This window comes from Pipistrellus hanaki (assembly GCF_964339955.1).
Source record: "Pipistrellus hanaki genome assembly, chromosome: 2".
Taxonomy (NCBI): domain Eukaryota; kingdom Metazoa; phylum Chordata; class Mammalia; order Chiroptera; family Vespertilionidae; genus Pipistrellus; species Pipistrellus hanaki.
Window position 1 is genome coordinate 52,719,555 of NC_140504.1, and position 22,576 is coordinate 52,742,130.

Here is a 22,576-nt window from a genome sequence, read left to right on the forward strand (position 1 = left end):
TTAAATCTGACGTCTGATCACTGTCATAGGCAGCTTCTATTGTCTGCTTCCCCCATCCCTACCCTCCACCCACGGTGTATGTATTATACTTTTCCTCTGCATGTCTTGTAACTTTTTGTTGGACATTTTAGATAACATACTGTAACAACTCTGGGTCTTCATCCACCTCCTCTCCGACAGGGCTTGTTATTGGTATTTGTGTGTTTACTTGTTTCTCAACTGGCTAGTGAAATCTGTTTCCCCTTTTCTCCCATAATTTGTATTCAACCAAATATGAAGTGTTGTGTTTAGTCCTGAATGCCACATTTGAAGAATACTAACAAATAAAAGCTTCGAGGATAGGGAGGGTTTCAAAATGTCACAGACAAAAGGCTAAGGGAAATGAGGATATTTCATATGAAGTTGACCAGATTAACAGGATAGAAAGGACACAGAGTTACTGACTTAAAGTTCTGAAGTGCTGAAAAGAGGGAGGTAGAGGTCACAGAACTTTTACAAGTAGATAAACATCATAGCAAACACACTTTAGCTCAAATATAAGGAAGAATTTTTTTAAACAAGCAATTCAACTATGGCATAAGCTACCTTATAAAATAACGAGGCTTCCATTTTAAGCAGAAGTTTTCAAACTGTCACAACTATAAGTCCTTGTTTGGGAGGATGTAGTAGATGGTCACATTTTCTGTGACTGTCGAAAATCCTGGCCTTGAATATATTTAGCCATTTTGATATAAAGTACTTCACATGCCTCTAAACATATACTAGTAGTATAAGTAAGCTATTCACTACCAGAAACATTTGCTTACAAAGAAGCCCTCTTAAATGTTTCCCTACCAAAGAGTTCCTTTGAGATTGCTATTTAAAAGTATTTTCCTGCTTAGTCACATTACCTAGTAGATTACTACATAAAACACTGAGAAAGGATTACCTTGAACCTCTACATTCTCTCATGTACTTGCTTTAAAATACTGAAATAAAAGTAGTTTTTGAGAGTTCCTCAGTTTTTGAAATAAAATAATTAAGATCCAGCACTCACCAGAAGAAATCTTACCAGCACCTTTATAGTCAATAGAAAATGCAGATGTGACTCCATTGGCTGCCCCCAGTTCGCACATGGAAATTTGATAAGGGGGTCTCAGCTTGATTTCCGTCTGCATGTCAGACAGATTTATCTTTGTTGAAAGAGACCTGGGATTATTATATCGCTGCTTGGTCCTCTGAATGAAGTTATCTATGTGAAATAAAAAATAAATTTCCTTGCAGTCATTTGTTAATTAAATAATTTGAGAGTGTGATGTTTATGGGTAGTAAATTTTGCAGATAAACTGTTTAATTTGTTATCCAAAACTGTTGAATTGTCATGAAGTGTTCTGATATTTATGTTTAATGGTTAATATATCATGGAGTTATCAGTTGCTCACTCTAGAAATGATATTGTAGGAATTAATAATTGTAAGTAAACTAATGATTTAACACTATTTGACTGAGAATATTTCTACTATTATATCCACTTAAATGAATTACTTTGAACTTCTACAACAAAACAATAAAATAACAGCTTTAATTTTTAAATCAAAATCTTAATTTTATAGGGATTCATATCTCATAAAATAGTAAGTCTGTATTTATCAGTTGTAATTCCATAAGAACATACACTGTAAATTGCATGTTCTTATAAACCTGTTTTCTTATTTATGCCACTAGAATGCATGTTTTAAAAAATAAATTTAATAAAAGACAATTCCTAAATATCTTCCAAGATATCTCTTAAATCAGCAGTCGCAAACCGGTGGTCTGCAGACCATTGGCGGTCCGAGAGGTCCAAGAGGTTGGCGATTGCTGTCCTAAATAATATTCCACTTTTATTTTCACAATTTGTAACTTGGTTTCACTATTTTTTCCCTTGTACATCTGGAGTCAAAAACACTAATGCCCACAGGCCAAATCTAGCCTGCTGATCATTTTTGTAAATAAAGTTTTATTAGAATATAACTGCATTCATCCATTTCTACATTGCCTATGGCTGCTTTCCGGCTATAATGGCAGGGCTGAGTAGTTGTGACAGAGACCATATGGTGCTTAAAGCCTAAAATAAGTACTATTCGGTCCTTTGCAGCAAATGTTTGCCAACTTCTGTTCTATATTAAGCAGACTATAAAAAATTATCACACAAACACAAAATTCTGAATCTCTGACTTATAAATTTCTCATTCAGAAACTATTCTAGGGAATTAATTCTTTGTGCCAATAATCAAAATCACCTCCACAGCTCAAACTCAATTTTTTCTAATATGCATCTAAATCAAGATGTTGTCATAATTTATAGAGCCCTTGTTAAATTATTTTATTAAAGGCAAGGTAGCAGAATTTTCTGAGTTTTCCCTCTCCCCTATTCCTCCCCCCAGTGAAGATTAAAAAAAAAATCGCTCATGACTAGCTTGAGACAGGATAATGAAAAGGAAAAAAAATCAAGCCCTTACCAAATTCAATGAAACAGTATGGCCTGACAGCAGTGTTGGTCTTCGACATGTTATAAGTAGTAATGAATTCCTTCTGAAGCTCATCGAGGAAAGAGAAGGCCAGAACATTTGGGTAATTTTCAGTGCACAACATCATGTAGCTGACTCCCAGAGAGCTAATAAAACTACAGTGTAAAAAACATAGATTTAAAAATCTCAAAGTAAATTAAGGCAATTCGTTGCTTCACAAGACTGGTTATATTACACCATAAACTGCTACTACAAATGGCAATGAAGATATCAACATTATATATTCTCACAAAAAAAATTAAAGAAGCTAAAGTAATACTATTTTTAGTCGTGGTTTAAAAATGGTAGACAAAAAAGGGGAATATACCTACAGAGGAACACACAGTATGATATTAACACTTCAGTTATTTATCACTTGGGGTAGAAAGCAAAGGGGAAAAAGCTTTCCTGGATGAAAAAGTTTTCCAGTAGGACATGCATGCCATTGATCTCTAATCTACTGTTAAAACTGCTAAGTATAAGAAAAATATTATTTTTGATATAGAACTTTCCACACTGAATAACAGTCTCTAAAATAAAGCACTTCAACCATTGAATATAAAAATCTTTGATATTATAAAAGTGAGTATGTCTTATAGATTTTAAAAATCTAAACCAAATACAACTTATAGGAAACAAGGTGAAAACAAGACTTTGCCCTCAATGGTACAGTAAGGAGATAAGAACAGGTAAGAGAGCTCAGTAACACTGAGTGTCCACCATGAGTGGCATTCTACCATGAACTTATTTTCTCATTTATTCTTCTCTTATAGGTCAACTTTCAATTACCCTCCAATCATGAAGAGCTAAATAATGAAGTTATCCCATGAATGAAGACCCACTTTAGGCAGTAATTTTAACCTCATTAAATTTAAAAAAAAATTAATATACAATATACCAGTTGATAGCAACTTATAATAGTAAGCTAAAGGAGAAAACGATTATTTTAAGTGGCCAAAGGTGATTATACCATCAAAGCCTTGGGTAAAACACAGAGCAAGGAAAATTTGCCTTTGACATCCTCCATTTCCTTTTCTGCATTTCATCTATTTCCTGATTCACTCTTTCCCTCTAACCCTAACACCTTCACACCCCAGAAAATGTAGATGCTCACTTTTTTAGATAATCTATCACAGGTAATCCCTAATTTACTTACTGGTTAATACTGCAGAAGTTTATAGCACCTATAAATCATTTTCCCACATAAACGACATTGGAAGTTCCTAGACCAGTTCATAAGAGCCTATTTGACATATATGGTGCTGAGAACTGAAGATTTCTCCTTAAACAGTGTGGCTTTGTTGGTTGGAGCATCACCTCTTAAACCAAAAGGCTGTGGGTTCAATTCCGGTCAGGGCATATACCTAGGTTGTAGGTGTGGTCCCAGGTTGGGGAGTGCATGAGAGGCAACTAATTGATGTTTCTCTCTCAGATCGATGTTTTTCTCTCTCTAAAAATCAATAAACATATCCTCGAGTAAGGGTTTTAAAAAATGCTAGTAATGAAAGGAAACAGGAAAGTAGGAACCACAAGTTATTTTCTTCCCCCAGGTGGTTTGGCAGCTATTGGTGGGTTGCATTATCCTGTCATGCCTCCTCCCCACCAAATATCTAGTCTCCAATGAGACCATACCCCCTTCATCAATCTTAGACTTCACACATATTCTGTTCCTCATTATTTCTCAACACCCCCCCCCCCCGAAAAGAGAAAGAGAAGGAGGGAAGGAGGGAGGGAGGGAGGGAGGGAGGGAGGGAGGGAGGGAGGGAGAGAGAGAGAGAGAGAGAGAGAGAGAGAGAGAGAGAGAGAGAGGAAGGAGAGAGAGAGAGTTTTCACTGAGTTATTTTTCCTGTTTAATTTTTATCTCCATAAAAAATGAAAATAATTAGGAAAATTAGGAATGCTGTTAAGAGAAAGCTTAAAGTTAAAGAGAGACAACTCTTCTACCACAGAATAATGTGAATGCTAAAGACAAAAGACTGTGGTTCAGATATACTATTTATTAGTTTTGTGAGTTTCAGCAAGTTTCTTTATATTTCTGCGGCTCAGTTTCAGTTTCTTCATCTATAAAACAGGTGTAGTAGTACTATAATGGCTATCTGCCCAGCATCCTTCTTGCCTCCTCTTTGGGAAATTATCTCAATCCTACTATCTATTCCCTATGACTTGGGAAAGCTGTTCATCAAAAGGGTGGGTATGTGATCCAGGATCCAACTTAGAGTACCTCAACCCTCTAACCCCAATGTTACTCCAGAAATGAACTACAACATAGCAAGACCAATAAGGTCCCTTTCTGGAAACGTGAAGGGGAGGAGCTGCTCAGCTGGAATGAAGTAAGCCTGGAGCTGCCTGTATACTATTCTCTACTACATGGAAATACCTATATGCACAAGGAAAGAGACTGGAAAAAGGAAAGATTCTTGGTAACAACCTCTGAGATCCTGGCTGCAGCCAACCAAGAAGCCCTTCACAATGCCCTTGCTTTTGCTTAAGCCAGTATGAGTTGTGTTTCTGCCCTCAGCAATGGGGAAGAGCTCTATTCATTAGCCATTCAAAGTGCTGTTGTGATATGTAATGATAACGTAAGTACAGAGCCTGATAATTGGAGGTACTGTGATATTGTTGAAATTTTCTGATACTTCTATAATCAGAAAATAACCCCAAAGAGTGAAAGAAAAGCACTGCTAGGAACTAAAACCAAAAGGCAGGTAAGCTTAAAATAAAAATAGCCTTCCCAAATATAAAATACCAGCAGTCTGGGGATGAAAATGGAGAAAGTGAATCTTCAGGAAGGGAGAGGAACTATGAAGCTCACAGCCATTATCAGACTTCAAATGAATTCAGTGAAAAGAACTAAGAAATTTTATTTCTTGCACTAATATTCACAAGTATGATTGGCCTCCCAAAGACGTTTGTCTTCTCATAATATCAGTGTCTCAAGGTTTTAAGATCTCATGAGATTCAACTTTGTTTTCATGTGGTTCATAATTACTGCTTTAGTCATTGTTGTTTCCAAAGTAGTGACAAATGTTTACATATTAAATATGTATGACAATTTAAGGAAAGTATTGTTTAACTTATTTAACAGATGAATACCTTAAAATTTTATGCAGAGAACTGTAATATCACTACGTAATGTGAAATCACAAAACTGGATTATGCACACACATCCTGCCCCAAATCAATGAGCCGAGTTGAAGAATTTTGGAAAGAATTGAAGACTTAATTTCATGGCACTCTGAACACGGCCAATACTCCCAAAACAACCATCCCTCACTGAGCAGCTACTAGTATGTGTGCAAGCATAGTGCCAGCACGAGCCATGCTCCCCAGAATATGCTCCGCTAGCTGAACTTTGAAATATTCAGTCACTACACTCTGATAAAGTCATCATTTTTCCAGGGACAGAAAATTAAAGGAAGTTTCTCAATTTTAAATATTATTCTCCTAAATTTTTCTCAAAAATATGATCTTCCTCTATCTATTCAACCAGAATCTAATGTGAAGTACCATCTGAATTAGCACATAATTATCTAGTTAGTTACTTTGTTTGGTTTGCTGTGGAAAAGCAAACTCAATTTCTTTTTTCTTTTTTTTTTTAATATATTTTATTGATTTTGTACAGAGAGGAAGGGAGAGAGATAGAGAGTAAGAAACATCGATGAGAGATAGACATCGATCAGCTGTCTCTTGCACACCCCACACTGGGGATATGCCCACAACCAAGGTACATGCCCTTGACCGGAATCAAACCCGGGACCTTTCAGTCCCAAGCCGACGCTCTATCCATTGAGCCAAACTGGTGTTGGCCAGTAACTCAATTTCTATGCAAATTTGGAAACCACAATGCTAAGAGAAATAAAAAATAATGTTATAAGAAAAATCATAAAAAGCTCATTGTTATGGTTGTCCCTTTTTATGTACATCAGATCTCAGTAATATGAAAAACAATGTTTTGATCCAATGGACATTGTGAACCTTGTAAACGATCCATTATCCCCTTTTGTTTTGGCTACAAGAAAGTTCAAAATCTGTGGCTCTTTCTAATAAATGAATGGGCTATAAATAAAAATTAAATAATTTATTTCTCCAAAGGACATGTTTGTATTTCTAAACAGAAATGTTATTTCAGTGTACTATTTTACTATCTTTATTTTATTTCTTTACATGATTTTCTTACCTGTACTCTTGATTTTTATTTATTTATTTATTTTTTTGGTAAATTGAATTCACAACAGTTAAACAGAATTAGAGGGGTGTTTAAAATTCTACTATACTTTTAAGAGAATAAGGTAGAGGAACAGAAAATATTTGCAAAAAAAGTTGTGTGTGTTTGTTTAAGTCCAGGATATCTGTCAGAATTAATATACTATATACAGGCCAATCTTCTATAATGTTGGTATCTGTCTATAGCGTTATACAATAACTAAAATGCAGAATAATCCTGGGAATCCAAAGAGCCTCTGACTATTAAATAAAATATTAAAATGTTTCAGTTTTTCCTCCAAGCAACAGTAGCCTAAGACATCATTTTAGATATATCCACCATCACCACCACCTTTTTATAATTACACCTTCAGAAAAGCCAATTCCTATATAATAAAACCCTAATATGCAAATCAACTGAACGGTGGAATGACTGGTTGCTATGATGTGCACTGACCACCAGATGGCAGAAGCTGCCCCCTGGCAGTCAGTGCATTCTCACAGGGGAAGTGCTGCTCAGCCAGGGCGATAAGTAGCATGGAGTCCCAGACTGTGAGAGCCCTGGACTGTGAGAAGGATGTCTGTCTGCCAACTTAGGCCTTATCCCCATGGGAATCGGGTCTAAGCCGGCAGGCGGATATCCCCTGAGGGGTCCTAGCCTGCCAGAGGGTGCAGGCCGGGTTGAGGGACACCCCCACTCTGAGAGCACAAATTTCATGTACCCGGCCTCTAGTAAGAAAATAATAGCTTACCATTACTCAGGTGATCCAAGCAACTATCGACATTCTCTAAGGTTCTGTTCTGGGCCTCTCAGAAACTCAGAGTGCTTCCACTCTGTTTCAACTTCTATGTGAATGATTCCAAAATTTCTATCCCACCTCAAAATGGAACTTCATTATCTTGCTCTCCTTCATCACCACCCTTCCTCCCCTGGCCCATAAGCAACCCTTTCCAAAGACTTCATTCTGTCCAATTCCAAGGTTTCAGTCAGTTCCTTCCTTCTCATCTCTGGGATTCCATTTTATAAGACTTAGCCGTTTCTTTTTCTGATGTGTCCTTATGGCTGGCATTTTCTTTTGCATTTTTGTTTGTATTTAACTAGCTCAGCCCTAATTATAAGTTAGCCTCTCTCCTCTCGGACTTTCCATTTCACCCTATATTCCACTGTGTCAGCATTTTTTTTTTTTTTATCAAGTCACTTCCCTCAAACCTGTAGTAATAGCTTCCTATGACCTATTACATCAAAGTGACATTTATCAATCTAAACTTTCATGGAAGTCAGGTTCTGGCATTACACTAATTATCTCACATTTCCCAAAACATCCCTAAATCATCATTCACTTCACTGGGCCAAGCAGATTAATCACATTCTTTATCCTGCCTCTCCTCCCTGTACTGGATTTACCTCCTCTCTGCCTTAGCCAAATCTTACTAATTCTTGAGGACATGGTTCATGTCTTTTCTCAATAATGAAGCCCTCTCTCTCTTGATTATATACCGTACAGACCTTGCCCTTATCTGATTTCTGACAGTATGCACAATCAGTTTCAAACTGCTCAGGAGTTAACTGTACTCTAACTGTTTCCTGTCTACGCTCTCCAAGTGGCCTTATCTATTCCCATGGTTTTAATTCCAAACCGTAAGCTGACCTCCAAATCTAAATCTCCATACTTGTCCTTCTTCACTAAACTTCAGACTTACTCATCCAGCTACCGGCCTGCCTGACAGTGCCTCCTGGATGTCTGACAGGCATCTCAGACTGACCATCCCAAACAGACCTCTTGATTTTTATCACTGAAACACTTATCTTCCCGTCTTGCTCATTTAAGAACTCTTAATTATTTTCTTTCTCTCACATCCCACTTTAGTCCATGAGGAAGGTTTGTTGGTGCTACTCCAAAAATACAGCCACAATCCCACCACTTCTCATCATTATCACCCTAGTTTAAGTTATAAAAATCATTGCTGCCTGAGTCTCCTAAATGATCTCTCTTCTTCCTCTTTCCCCCTTAGAGCCCATTCTTCACAGAGTAGCCCGATGATCTACGGTACTCAAAGCCAAAATCAGATTATATAACTCTCCATCTTAATACTCTTCAATGCCTTCCTATTGTACTATTCAATTCAAACTCCTTCTCATAGCCTAGAAGGCCCTACATTACCTATCCCATTCCTACCTTTCTGACCTCACTTTCTGCCACTCTATTAATTGCCCATATTGCTTCTGCATCTCTGGTTCATCTTGATCTGTACTGATGGCCTTCTGCACCTGCTGTTGTTATATCAGCCTTGCTCTTCATCCATAGCATTCTTTAAATGACTGCTTTCTTTTTCATCTTTTAGAGAGACCCTTGACTACCATAAAGTCACTCTCTATCCGATCAGTTTTACTTTCTTTAGATACAATAAATAGTGAAGAGTACTATCCCCTTTGACTAGAATGTAAACTTAAGTTTTTTTGAAGGCAGGTATAAGATTTTTTAAACTTCCCATTACAGTTTGCCTACGCATATAAGAACACTAATAAATACCTAGTGATCAACTTATAAGATGGCATATCTGAGGTCTGCAAAACTATTAATTTTTCTAAAGCCAGATAAAAAAGCGTAACTACTATTTAATATAAGTTAAGAATCACATGATTAACTCAAACAAGTTTTCCTAAACAAACACTATTTTCTATTTTCACCAATTAAATTTCATTAAATGACATCCACTAAGCAAGTGATTTTCATGAAGCAAACTAAAGACTTACTTAATGTTATAACGTCCAGTTTTCAGTGTACTTCTATCGGGAAGCTGAGCAAGTTTCCTTGAGAGCATTTTAAAGTACTTTCTGCACTCCTGCACGCCTGCGCCTTGTTCATTGTCAGTAGAGGCAGAAAGCGGCAGTCCATCTCTGACACGAATGACTGAGGCAGATAAAATCATAGACATTTCAAGCGACAGAAAAGGCCTAAAACAAAACGAAAAATTTGGATTAGATAAAAAATTAAAGCCAAAGCTTATAAAACAGTGCAAAAATTAATATTCAAAGATATACTAATTAAAATGATGACTATGCTTTCCTTAACAAATTAGTTTTTTTAAAAAACTACTTGTTTCTTTCTGGCATTTTCCCAAGTATGTGTGGAAGAAAATACTGGAATAAACACTATTCTCAACAATTGGGCAATATTCAACAGAATTTAATAATATTTATTCCCTTTGACCACACACAAAAAAAGTAAATACTATATAACCCTATCCAACGGAAAGTAATTGAAGTCAGATAAAATTTTAAACAGAAAGGTATCCTTTCACAGCAATAACTGAAACAACATGAACATCCAATATCAGGGGGATAGTTAAATAAATTAAGATACACCCATATGACAGAATATATTGCAGATACTGAAAGTTATGTTTGTGAAAAATAGTTTAATAATGTGGTAAAATGCTCTCTGTTAGGTAGAAAAAAAGGCATGATAAAAACACCAAATGTTATGTTCCATAGAGACAAAGAAAAGGAAGAAGGGAAAGATAAATACAGAAACAAATACAGGAAGGAAACATATCAAAATTAGAATAATGCTTAACTCCAGGAAATAGTATGATGGTTATCGTTTTATAATTTCCTAAATTTTCATAATATTTCACAATGGTCACATCTTACTTTTATACCCAGAAAAAAATATTATTTAAAGTAAAGCTCAAAGCTAAAGGAATTAATGACTTTAATACTATCCTCAATCTTTTTCATTTATTATGAAAGTAAATCATAATAGCCTATCTTATTAGATTCTGATCATGTTTTATAAAAATAAAAGATCTACATAGACCTGGGTTTGAAATAAATCAAGTAAATAGTCAAACTTTGATTTGAAAAAATAGTAGTTCTCAAATTTTAGTTTATATAAAAAAAATCACTGGTAGTTTGGTTAGAATTTCTGGGCCAACCTCCAAAATATTCTGATCCATTGACTTGAGAACCTCCAATTTTTAACAAGTTCCCCAGATAATTACTATCCTACTGTTTAAAGATCATACTTTGAAAAACACTGAATTAAACATGTTGACAGTGTGAAATTAAGTGATAACTGTTTTCTTTTAGGCCATCAGAGCACTACTCCACTGAATGCTTTTTTTTTTCCACTAGTAGTCAGGCAACTAAAAACTGAGAAAATCTGATAACAATTTCATATGCTTTTTTTTCATGCTATTATATCTCAGAGAGTAATTTAATCTTTGCCTGCCCAGTTCAGGTAGGTCAATTTTATCTCATTCCAAAATGAAAAATTGAGTTAGTAATATATCAAAAAAAAACTAACTGGTACTGAGTTTGGAAATCAGGAATCCCTAGTTTTTATTGCTGTGTGAAGTCAAAATCTGACTGCCCACTGACGATGATAACTGATTGACAATAAACATTAACCCAGATAATAATGCTAAAGCATTATACTTACTCTCCCCTTTTCCTGTTCTCATGAGGAAATGACAGAAATAGCTAGGTATTAATGTCATTACCCTTTATATTTTTCTCTTCTATTTACTTAAAAGGGGGGAAAAAACCAGCAGGAATTAAATTAGCCTTTACCATAATGGATTCTTTAAAGTTCGAACATGACATAAATGATTTGGATAAAAGAATTAAAAAAATTTTTTTTTTTATGATTTCAGAGAGGGAGGGAAAGGGAGACAGAAACATCAATAGTGAAAATCATTTATCAGCTGCCTCCTACTGGGGGTTGAGCCTGCAAACCAGGCATGTGCCCTCACCAGAAATCAACCGTGATCTCCTGGTTTATAGGTCAGTATTCAACCACTGCGCCACGTAGATAAAATCATTTTTTTCCCTATTCAACCAATTTCTTCTCTAAAAGCAGAAGCAAGAGAAAACTGGGATTTCTCAAGAGACAAAAGCTATATTGTAATCCCCTTTTTAAAAGTGTTACCATGTTTTATTTAATTAAATCACAGGTGCAACATTTAGCTTTAAGAAAGCAGGAAAATGTCATTTCATACTCTTTAAATATTTATTAATTAAATGTAAAACTTTTATCTTTACAGATATATACTGCAACACAAGGACTACTCTGATAATAAGAGGAAAGGGTTGTAATGATAGTTTCCAAACATCCATATACTTAGTATTTAAAAGTAGACTGGCCCTGGCCAATATGGCTTGGTTCTTGGAGTGTCGCCCTGTACACCAAAAGGTGGTGGGTTCGATTCTGGGTCAGAGCACATACCAGGTTGCAGGTCGGAGTGTGGCTGGGGCACCTGATGGAGGCAATTGTATGACTGTTTCCCTCTCTCTCTTTCCCTCTTTCTCTCTCTCCCTCTCTCTCTCCCTCTCTCTATCCCTCTCTGTCTCTCTGTCTTCCTTCATCTCTCTAAATATCAATTTAAAGATTTTTAAGAAAAGTAAATAAATAAAATAAAAGCAAACTGTATTCTTTCATGCCTGACCTTTTTAGGATCCCAACAGAAATATTAGAAATTATCTTTATTACAAGGTGATAACTTTCATGTAATCTTTAAAGTTATTCCTTTCTTCGTGACTTAAAAGACAAAAAGATAAGATCCATACTTCCTAAAACATATATGAGAAAAGAATAACAACCTGTAAGTTCCGTTCATTCAACAAACATTTATTGATTATTGTTAAAAAGAAAAGCCACAGGGCCAGAAGTGCTCACTTGTGCTAAAAGCCCATGATACCAAAAGCTAGAGTAAATACCCTCCCTAATTTTAGTTTCAGAATCTCCCTGGAGTGTAATTTTAAACCAATCAATCTGAAATTTCCTGATTCACATGAGTGAGGCTGTTATGCCAGGTAAGACCCCCACTGCCTGTCCTCAACTAACATAATCCACTCTTAACTTCTTCTTCTTCTTTTTTTTTTTTTTAAATATATTTTATTTATTTTCTACAGAGAGGAAGGGAGAGAAATAGAGAGTTAGAAACATCGATGAGAGAGAGTCATCGATCAGCTGCCTCTTGTACACCCCCTACTGGGGATATGCCCGCAACCAAGGTACATGCCCTTGACTGGAATCGAACCTAGGACCCTTCAGTCCCCAAGCTGACGCTCTATCCATTGAGCCAAACCGGTCCCGGCCACTCTTAACTTCTTAGTCTCAACCCTCCTTCTGCCTTAAAAACACTCCATTTTGTATAGGCATTCAGAGCACTCCACTAGTTGCTAGACAATATGCAGCTGTATTCATGACTAGCTTAATAAAGCCAATTACATCTTCAAGTTTTATTTTGTAACAGTCCATACTGTATGCCAGACATTAGGAATACATAGTTCCTAACATCAAGAAGCAGTAATCCAACCTGGCAGGTGTGGCTCAGTGGTTGAGCATCGATATGAACCAGAAGGTCACAGTTTAATTCCCAGTCAGGGCATATGCCCAGGTTGCGGACTCGATCCCCAGTGTGGGGTGTGCAGGAGGCAGTCAATTGATAATTCTCTCTCATTAGTGATGTTCTGTATCTCTCCCTTTCTCTCTGAAATCAATAAAAATACATTTAAAAAAAAAAGAGGTATCAATCCAAAATTAAAGAAATTCAGATTAAAAGAGCAAACACAATGCAAGCTACATTGACTACCACCTTACTAATTGTAAAACTAGCTAGACAATTTGCGTTTCAGATATTCCTTATACACGCCTTTAGGCTAATACAATACAGCAGTGATATTCCCTGTCAAAATTCTTAAAAGGTTGTCAAGAGAATTATCAGAAGGTGAGATTTTTCTGAGATAAAAACATTTCTTCTTCACTCATTTGACCTACCATCCAAACCAGTTAACTAGCAAAAGAAACTGTGATGACTGTCCAGTGAGCAACTCCAGGCTTGACTAAGTGTAGACAGACTTCAATAATCTTAGAATAAGCAATCTCTCCTCTATCAACTCAATAAATATTAACATTCTCCCCCATCCCTTTTTCTTTTTACCATGGATTCTCAATGCAGTTGCTTGGGAAAAAAGAAAATCACTCTCATCTAATCTGGACTGTGCTAGCAGAAAGACGAATCTGCCCACATGGAGGCCAACCTAGGATTAGAGTACCCGTAGAATGTAGGCAAGATGGTGGCCCAGTGGGAACTGGGGAAAGCAAAAAGTTAACACTTGGCATGGGAAAATTTAGGAGCAATGGTAGTTCTACAAGGGCCACAGATACATTTTTAGGCCCCTGGTCATTTTCCCTCACCTTTACACTGGAAAAATACTGCATATGCCTTAGACAGCGGCAGAAAAGTCACAGAGAATCTGAGTACTGAACTCTATATTCTCCCCGAAAAGCAATTGTAGAGGAAAAAGCCCAAGGTTGAAATCTAGGTAGGTCTAGGTAAATATTTATGTAAAGGCTGAGGAAAAGAAAGTTCCACAATGCCAAACTACTCTAGCAGTGGTTAGTACCTCTTAGACCCAAGATAATAAGATGCTGATCTCTCTTCCTCAGAACCTAGTGGGGTAATCACGGTGGGCCCAAGGTACCAGGAAAGCAACCCTCTCAAAAGTAATAAATAAAACCCAATATATTTTGTAAGTATATTTTATATCTATTTTAAGATACAAGTATACTTTATATCTATTTTCTAGCAAGATGCCTTCATAAATGCCTTTTAAGACAAAAACATTTATATTGGGTTAATCACTCATTTTATTTTAGTTCATTATTTCCCAAACTTTAGGCATCCAAGTATCATTTTCAGAATTCTTACCATATCTATATACTACCTGTACTATTTATCTACCTAATATGTCTTTCAATTGATTTATTTTTTGCCCTATCCTTAGCAATAGTATCTGTGAAATCAGTGATAATGTGCTAGGATTTTCTCCCAACTTAATAAGTTAAAATAAAGAACTTTGCGGGGGCCGAAACCAGTTTGGCTCAGTGGTAGAGCGTGGGTCTGCGGACTGAAAGGTCCCGAGTTCGATTCCGGTCAAGGGCATGTACATTGGTTTGTACGGTAGGGGTTGTGCAGGAGGCAGCTGGTTGATGTTTCTCTCTCATTGATGTTTCTAGCTCTCTATCCCTCTCTCCTCCTCTGAAAAAAATCAATAAAATATATTTTTTTTAAAAAAAAAAGAACTTTGGGGGGGTTCATCCAAATATGAGTGTGTGAAATTTTTGAATAATTATTTTTTTTTATTTTTTTAAACATATTTTATTGATTTTTTTACAAAGAGGAAGGGAGAGGGGTAGAGAGTTAGAAACATCAATGAGAGAGAAACATTGATCAGCTGCCTGCTGCACACCTCCTACTGGAGATGTGCCCACAACCAAGGTACATGACTTTGACCGGAATTGAACCTGGGACCCTTCAGTCTGCAGGCTGACGCTCTATTCACTGAGCCAAACTGGTTTCGGCAAGAATTATTTTTTTAATGTTCATCTGCCTACTACTCAAATTATCTTGCATATCTGATTATACCAAAATTTGGTAAACACCACCCTGGTAGATATAATTTTTATGAAAAATGCTAACAGATCTGTGAGAATTGGGAGGGGGGTTATTTGGGGAGAAAGTTGTACTAACTGTGATGCACAGGATGGGAGCAAGATTAAGGGGAAAGGGAAGTTCTTTCTACAGCCATACATTAACAGGAAGACACTTGGGAAACAGTTTGAAGAAGAAAAATGTAAAGCGTACCAAGGATAAGAATTTATTTTGCAACTTGTCCCACCCCCAACCTCTCCAGCAGCCTTTGATACTCCTATTATAGGAGCTTGCACTGAGCAGTATGTTTAAGACCTCAGGCTCCAGAGTAGATTATCGCCACATCTAGGAACAGGGCCCCAAACACAGGCACAAATGTATCAATCCCCAACATCTGTGTAGCACCTCATAGTTTACAGTGCGTAGGTATAATCTTCATTTTAAAGATGAGGAAATGAAGGCTCCCTTTCTCAATGTCACACTGCTCATATATGGCAGAACTGGTGCTTAAACCTAAGTTTCTTCTATCTCTACATCTCTGTGCTACACCAGCCACCTAAAACCAACAAGGGGCAAGAACCCAGTGACAAACTATCTAGCTACTCATTTTGAAGTAATAATAAAAGACCAGTTTACATTTTCTTTATTAAGAGGCTGTACAGTAATTAACAGGATGAACTCTGGAATTAGATTGTCTGGATTCCAAAACTGGCTCAACTATTTATTAACTGTGCCTTTCTATACTCAATTTCCTCACCTATAAAGTGTGGCTACTAACAGTACATATCTCATAGGATTATTTTAAAGAAACTAATAGTATCTACCTTACAGGAACATGTAAAGAACCTGATATTAAGCATTTGCTGATGTTGTTGTTGTTGTTGTTGTTATTATTATTATTATTATTATTATTTACTTACTACCCTCTATTTACCAGGTACTTTATACACATTACCTCATGGAAAGTCTTCCAATAACCTGTGAGGTAGGTATTATCTGATTCATTTTATCTTTGAGGAAATTCAAGCTCAGAAAGGTTCATTTATTCAGTCGCTAAACTAGCAAGTGATCGACGACTTAAACTCAGGCCTAACACTAACCACCCTCTGAGGCATTGCCTCTCAACATATCCAAGCTTCTTATTCAACTACTTGGCGAGGAAGGTCACAGGCACCCCTGCTCTGCTAAGAGCTGGGCGTCTTTCATACACCAATACAAAATATACCTAGATTTTTTTAAAAATCATACACCAAAAGAAGCACTAAACCGAGATCATGGGTCCTAAGCACAGGAAATATCCAGATGTCCCATTAACTTAGGGTATGGTCACAGATGTCAGATTCAATTACTGAACTACAACCCTCATATACCAGAAATCGTAGGTACTGTTCCAAGATACTGCCTAATTCCTTGTAATGTCAGCACATGAGCAGATGCCATGTTCCAAGATACTGCCTAATTCCTTATAATGCCAGCACATGAGTAACATCATTCAGGAAGTTTTTAATAGTGGCTATTGCACCTGTCAGCTGGGATCCCAACATCTCCAGTCTAGGGGCTGACACCTCAGCCCCTGGGCTTTGCCTTGGCTCAACAGGCACAGAAAGGACTGTTCTCAAAGCTGGCCAACTACCCCCAGATGGACAACCCAGGAAACTTAAGGAGCACCAGAAAAGTCCAAAACGGCTTTCACGGGCAGAGAGAGTCAAGCCGGCTGGGGCTCCGTCTTTTAATCTGAAGCCCTTTTCCATCGGTCAGGCCAACGACGGCTCAGGTCTCCAGGCGCATCGTCCCCAAAATGCCAATAACAACAAGGCCTGATGAGGTTTCTGAGAGCCAACGCGGGCGACTCTCTGGGCTCAGGGCTCCTTCAGTCCCCAGAAAACGCACATTTACAGAAAACGCACATTTAGCCACCGGTTCAAACCCCACCCTGCTTAAAAGAAATGGAAAATGCCACGTCAAACTCTCGGGGGCGTCTAAGCCGCTTAGGTGGATCGCGGGGTTTGCGACACCTGGGCGCCCAGGAATGCCCCCCGCCGCTGACATCCCAGGGCGACTGCCCCTCCCCGTCGGCCCCCGGCCCGGCTATGCCATACCCAGGGAAGGTCGGCCGAGGGGCAACCGCCGCCCACGCGGCCCCAAAGACCCCGCCAGTCGGAGGGGCCCAAGTCCCCGGCGCAATCCCCCTCCTCCCGCGCTCCGTGGTTCCCACAACGCCCGGCTCCCGCCCCCGCGGCACGGGCTGGGCTCCCGCCCAGGAATAGGTCTGTAGATACGCTGGCGAGGGCCAGGGCCGTGCGGGGGGCGGGGAAATGGAGGGGGAGCGGCCCGCCAGGATTTTGAGCGACCCCGAGAGGGAAGAAACGAAGACTGGGAGGGGCCAGTCCGTACCTGTCCGGCGGGGACCTGCCGCTCCGAATGACGCGGCCTGCAGTGCATTGTGGGACCAGGGCGTGGCCTGAGCACGGGGCAACCGGCTTCCGACGTGGCTGGCTCCCGGCGGGATCAAGCCCCGCCCCCTTTCCCTCTGCGTGCCCGGGCCAATTAGGTTCTCTGGGAAGGACGCGCCAACCCGCCCCCTCCTGGGGCGCAGGTAGTCCCGCCCCTTTCCGGGATTGGCAGGTTTTCACGCACCTGCTGAAGGAGATGTTGAACTTCGGTACTGACAGTCTATGCCAGAGGTCGGCAAAACGCGGCTCTCGAGCCCCATGCAGCTTTTTGGCCCCTTCAGTGTGGCTCTTCCACAAGTCTATTTTGAAGAAGTGGCGTTAGAAGAAGTTTAAGTTTAGAACAGATGGCTCTCAGAAGAAATTTCAATCGTTGTACTGTTGATATTTGGCTCTGCTGACTGATGAGTTTGCCGACTACTGGTCTATGCTGACCCCCACCCCACACTCACACACACAAATAAGACAAACCTCTTCTGCCTACTACCTGTTTCGGGAAGCAGTTTGTTTCTCACGCATCCCCTTCCAGCTTTTGCACCTGCCGTGCATGATTAAACAAGCACTTACTGATAGTTTACCATGTGCCACACACCGTGTTCGGCATTGAGTTACAAGAATGAACATAACACTGGGTGGAATCTAAAGCCTAACAGGAGCAAGAAACGTTAAAGCATAAATCATTATAAATAGATTATAAATTATGACCATTACTCTGAAGTAAAATTATTGGATGTGATGATGGATTAATTTTGGGCTATCAAAAAATCTCTTTGAAGAAGTGCCTTTTAAGTTCCAGACATATGAAATAGTCTTTAAAAATGTTAAAGGCCAAGGGAATATTATATGTGAGATTTGGGGGGCATGAGAGAACTTGATGTGTTCTAGGAACTGAAAGGAAGTCTGTGGTTGGGGTGTAGGAAGCAAGTTTGGGCTGTAGTGAGGCAAAGGCCAGACTATGCAGGCTCTTATTGGCCACATTATAAATTTTAGACACTATCCTGTTGGAATGTATCCTAAGGTCATTGGGCAACTAATAGAGATCTGATTTACATAGTTAAAAGCTCACTCAGGCTGTTTGTGGGGAATAGTTTGGAAGAGGGCAAGAGGGATGGCTGGAAGGCCAGTTTGGAGGCAATTATGTTAGTCAAGGCCAGAAATGATGATGGCTTGAACGAGGGTAATGACAGTAGAGACACAAAGAGATGGATAATTTTGAAACATGATGAAATCAGAGGTGGAATCCAAGGGACCTAATGGATTGGTTTGCTAAGAAGCTTAAAGAAAAGAGGAGCATTAAGGATTACTCCTTAAGTAACTAGATGGATTAAGAAGACATTTACATAGAAGGCAGAGAAAATGATTGGAATATGTTAAATTTGAGGTGCTTATAAATGGTGATATCAAACATATTTGGATATGTAAGTCTGGAATTCAGAAATGTCAGAACTAATTATATAAATGTAGTGGTTGTAGGTTAACACAATAATTCAACTCCTATATGTATATACAACAGCATTCATATATTCAGCAAAAGACATATATAAGAATGTTCATAGGATGAAAAAAAATTTAGAATATTCACATAGTGGAATAGTACACAGGAAAGAGAATGAACAAACTTCAACTGCACATAAAACATGGATGAATCTCACAATCTTAAAATTGAGTGAAAAAAGTCAGATGCACCAATTGCATACTACATGATTCCACTTATATAATGTTCAAAAACAGACAAAAATAATATATGGTAATAGAAGTCAGGATATTGCTTATCCTTAGGTGATATTAATGTTTGGAAAGGGTCACCAGAGGGCTTCTGGAGCTCTCATAATGTTCTACTTGATCTGGGTGTTGATTACACCAGTGTGTTTAATTAATGAAAATTCATCAAGCTGTACTTAATATTTATGCATTTTACAATAATATGCATTTTATTATTCCATAAAAAGGTTACATTTCTAAAATGTTATGAGTGATCAAGCCATAAATAAGTAGCTTGTACCAGACTTACATTCCTGCCACAAATGATAGAAAACTGGACCAGATCTATGAAATAAATGTTTTCAGACATTGGACAATGGGTACAGTAAGACTCTATGATCCTGGAAAGAAGGAAAACAAATTAAATGACCCCAAGATTTCTGCAGATCTCTTCCTGGGGGTATTTACCTAAGGACAGGATAGAAGAAAGTCAAGCAGAATACAGTACTTGTAGTAACTGGGGAGGAAAAAAAATTGAAATTAAGATAGATAGAGTCAATTGAAGTTTCCATGGCAGAGAAATATGCATAAGGTCTCCTTGAATTTTTGGTGTAGATTTAAGAATAGACTTTATGAAACTGATTAAATAACAACTATTATGAGAACTGTAAGTTGAACAACTCCTGGAGCTTGAAGAGAGTCAGGAAGCTTTTAATAATTGACCAACTAGAATGGAGAAACCTTATTAAACACGTGGGCATTTTGTAAAGAGACCTCAGAAAGGCCACTCTTTGGAGAAGTTATCCTAAAAATAAAAGGCCAAAGTGAGAGGCATCAAGCATTTATTTTAAGATTTTTTAAAAAGAAGAATAGGAAAGCACTGACTCAGGCAGAAACCCAAATAGTGGTCCAATTAGAAGACAAAGGCAAGGGGCATTTATGAGAAAGGGAAGGGGAACAATACATCAATAGAAATAAAGCGTTTACATGAATACCAATAAGCTAACACAGTTAAATTTTCAGTTTGGTAGTCATAATATCTACTTTCTTGTTATCCCTACAGACAATTCTTTGGGACACATGCTGCTGTAGGCCTAATCCAAAGGTTATTTAGCCCTGCTTTACATTCCTAAGGTCTAAGACATAAGATGTGCAAGGTAATTCCTCTGGGATGACATCTCTGATTCTATTTTAAAGTGAGTCTGTTTATATTATTTTTAACTAAATTGTGGGTGAGATGGGTTAATAAGATTATATAGGCTTCAGAGAAACTAAGATGGCGGCCTAGGTAAACACCTAAACTGCTGCCTCGCACAACAATTTCAAAACTACAACTAAAAGACAAAACGGACATCATCCAGAACCACAGAAGGCTGGCTGAGTGGAAATTATACAACTAGAAAGAAAGAGAAAAGCACACTGAGAGGAGCTGCAGGAGGCAGAGGTACTGAGACACATGCGCAGAGAGAAATGGCAATTGAGTACACAGCTGGCTTTCTCAAGCTGGAGGGAAACAAAAGCTCCCAACTGCACTGAACTCCAGTTCCAGGGGGGGCCCTGATTCTGGACCTAGACTCATTAGGGGACAAACTGGACTGTCTGGCAGCAGGCAGAACTCGAGGGTGGCCTTCTCTCAGAGATGCTTGTAGCAATTACCATGGGACACTGAGACACAGGGGCCTATTAGGGCAGGGCTGATGGGAAACCAATGCTGTCTGCTCCAACCTGAGACTCTGCCCCATCTAAGAGGCTTTTGCAAGTCTTGTCAGCACAGAAGTTCTCCCATCGTAGACACAGCTGATCCTTATAGCCAATTGGCCAGGAAGTCAATTCATCCCAGTGATACCAACAACAATCAAGGCTTAACTACAACAAGACTGTGCACACAGCCCACAAAGGGGTGACCCAAGAGTTCCACCTCAGCTAATTGAGGAGGCTGAGCCAATGGGCCCTATAGGACATCTAGCACACAAAGCCACTATCAATTCAGGGAAGCAGACAAAATATAGAGACAAAGAAACAGATCATAAATGAAAGAATTGGAGGAAAGTAAATGACTGGATATAGAGTTCAAAACCATGGTTATAAGGTTTTTCAATAATTTTGTAGAAAAGTCCAATACATTTAGCAAGACCCTTGAGGACATGAAAAAGGACCAACTAGAAATTAAGCATACAAGACTGAAATAAAAAATATTATACAAAGACATAATAGCAACTAGAGGATCACAAGAATCAAGTCAAAGATTTGAAATACAAAGAAACAAAAACACTCAACTGGAAAAGCAAAAAGAATTAAAAAATATGAAGATAGCCAAAACCGGTTTGGCTCAGTGGATAGAGTGTTGGCCTGTGGACTGAAAGGTCCCAGGTTCGATTCCGGTCAAGGGCATGTACCCTGGTTGCAGGCACATCCCAGTGGGGGGTGTGCAAGAGGCAGCTGATCGTTGACTCTCTCTCATCGATGTTTCTAACTCTCTATCCCTCTCTCTTCCTCTCTGTAGAAAAATTAATAAAATATATATTTTTAAAAATATGAAGATAGAATAAGGAGCCTCTTGGACAACTTCAAGCATACCAACATCTGAATAAGGGGTGCCAGAAGAAGAGAGAGAGCAAGATACTAAAAACCTATTTGATGAAATAATGACCAAAAACTTCCCCCACCTGGTGAAAGAAATAAATTTACAAGTCCAGGAAGCTCACAGAACCCCAAACAAAAGGAATCCAAAGAGGACCACACCAAGACACATCATAATTAAAATGCCAAGAGCAAAAGACAAAGAGAAAAATATTTAAAGCTGCAAGAGAAAAATAGTTGGTTACCTACAAGGGAGCACCCATATGCCTGTCAGCTGATTTCTCAACAGAAACTATGCAGGCCAGACAGGAGTGACAAAAAATATTCAAAGTGATGAATAGCAAGAACCTACAATCAAGATTACTCTACCCAGCAAAGCTATCATTCAGAATTGAAGGTCAGATAAAGAGCTTCATAGATAAGAAAAAGCTAAAGGAGTTTATCACCACAAACCAGTATTATATGAAATGCTAAGAGGAAAAAGAAGAAAAGGGTAAAGATAAAAATTATGAACAGCAAATACATATCTATCAACAAGTGAGTCTAAAAATCAAGTAAATAAAAAAATCTGATGAACAGAATAAACTGGTGAATATAATAGAATCAAAGGCATAAAGGGAGTGGACTGACAATTCTCTGGGGGTGTGGGGGGTGTGGGAAGAGACTAGACAA

The 22,576-nt window shown here is 38.3% G+C and overlaps 1 protein-coding gene across 1 annotated transcript in view; it reads right to left on the minus strand.

Moving 5' to 3' along the window:
• SEC22A (SEC22 homolog A, vesicle trafficking protein) overlaps positions 1–17,662 on the minus strand; it is a 52,429-nt gene extending 34,767 nt beyond the window's left edge. Inside the window, exons 1-4 of the mRNA XM_084871767.1 lie at positions 17,568–17,662; positions 9,487–9,687; positions 2,481–2,644; positions 1,037–1,231 (exon numbers count right to left, since the gene is read on the minus strand). Coding sequence (XP_084727893.1) covers positions 1,037–1,231; positions 2,481–2,644; positions 9,487–9,668 — 541 coding nt within the window. The 5' untranslated portion in view covers positions 9,669–9,687; positions 17,568–17,662. The remainder of the gene's footprint in view (positions 1–1,036; positions 1,232–2,480; positions 2,645–9,486; positions 9,688–17,567) is intronic.
• Positions 17,663–22,576: the final 4,914 nt, after the last annotated feature.